At 34.6% G+C, this 1,399-nt stretch overlaps 1 protein-coding gene across 1 annotated transcript; it reads right to left on the reverse strand.

Annotated features, from left to right (window-relative positions):
• Window positions 1–229: 229 nt before the first annotated feature.
• LOC129230403 (uncharacterized) lies at window positions 230–1,195 on the reverse strand. Its single transcript, XM_054864800.1, has one exon. The coding sequence runs from the start codon at window positions 1,193–1,195 to the stop codon at window positions 230–232; it is 966 nt and encodes a 321-aa protein (XP_054720775.1).
• Window positions 1,196–1,399: the final 204 nt, after the last annotated feature.

A 1,399-nucleotide genomic window follows, 5' to 3' on the forward strand; every position in this document is an offset into this window, starting at 1 on the left:
TAGCTTTTTTTATTTTCTTGAGCTGTGTTTACAAATTTAATGATATTTGGTAAAATTTCAATAGCCCGCTGGGCAACATCACTATTTTCCAGCCAACGAACAGAACAAAATTTTTTGGGAAAGACTTTAGACCCTGAAACTTCAGTATATAGACCTCTACGAGCTGGAACATCTTTAAATAAGTTGTACAGCTCTCGTAGATATTCAATAATTAGCCAGCCTGTTTCTTTCACAGCAGACTTAAATGCATAGTGTGCAGTCCACATGTGCCTATGCTGATAATGTTAGCCTCATCTTCTGATTGAATCTCTTCTTTTTGGTCACGAAAAATTTTTTGGTTCACATTTGGTCCATCCATCGCAATTTGCACTATGTACTTTATATTTAAAATAGGTTTCAAAGCATCTTTGAATGTTGTTCTTAAGGCATCCGAAGTAGTACTAGTCAAAAACATTGAAGTAAGAAACCTAGTGCTAACTTCTGATTTTTCTAAGTTCCAAAAACGGACATTAATGTCCGTTTGAGTCCTTTGTGATACTTTATTTAAAGATTCATCAAATCCTACAGTAAAACACTTCACATCTGATAACTTTCGTAACAAGTTATCCTTAAAATAAGGAGCAATACCGTACAAAATTGAATATGCAATTTTAGTTCGTTGTAGCTGCATTTTTTGAGCGATCAGACTATCAGTAAACATATTCTGAAGCAAAAGAACATCAGCACTAGTTGCTCTCAAAGATTTATGTGTCATTATGGTTTGTAAACACCATAATATTTCAGCTTTAACGACTGAATCATTAATTAAAAACGTTTTCAATGCCCTTGAAGGAGCCAAAGAGGAACTTGAAGATGCTAAAGAGGAAATTGAGGGTTCAAGAGAGAAACTTGAAACAACTCTTGATGAATCAGGCATGGAAGTAGTAACAACATTAGACTCTGCAATATGTGACCTTTCTTTACTTTTGTTTGAAAAATAGGGTGTTAACTTCAAAATTTCAGGTCTTTCTTTTACTCTTTTTTTACGGTCAGTCCCTTTAGCATGACTCCTCAATGCTCTTCTACCCATGTTACTTAGTGTAAAAGTTTTCTTACCTATACTACATCTAGCTTTATGTATATCATTGGGAACACTTTGAATCCAATCCTTAAACTCAGTGCATTGTAACGAATCTACTGGAAAGCGAGTCGACATCGTTTTTTCTTTTTGCTGGCTGTAAGAGAAAAAAAATTTGTCATACAAAAATCAATTTCACTCTACAAAAAACAAATTAAGGTATGGGACCTCAAATCTGAAACGGTTAAGACCGTGACTTTTCCGGATTTTGGCTTCTGACTCAAAAAATAGTGATTGCTATCCTGACAAACAGTATTTGTCGCGTTTTGCCTGGTTTTGCAA

Source organism: Uloborus diversus, chromosome 9 (genome assembly GCF_026930045.1).
Source record: "Uloborus diversus isolate 005 chromosome 9, Udiv.v.3.1, whole genome shotgun sequence".
NCBI classification, from domain to species: domain Eukaryota; kingdom Metazoa; phylum Arthropoda; class Arachnida; order Araneae; family Uloboridae; genus Uloborus; species Uloborus diversus.

What these genes read in the sequence shown, in the direction of transcription:
- LOC129230403 (XM_054864800.1), bottom strand. Translation starts at nt 1,195, where the DNA reads ATGTCGACTCGCTTTCCAGTAGATTCGTTACAATGCACTGAGTTTAAG.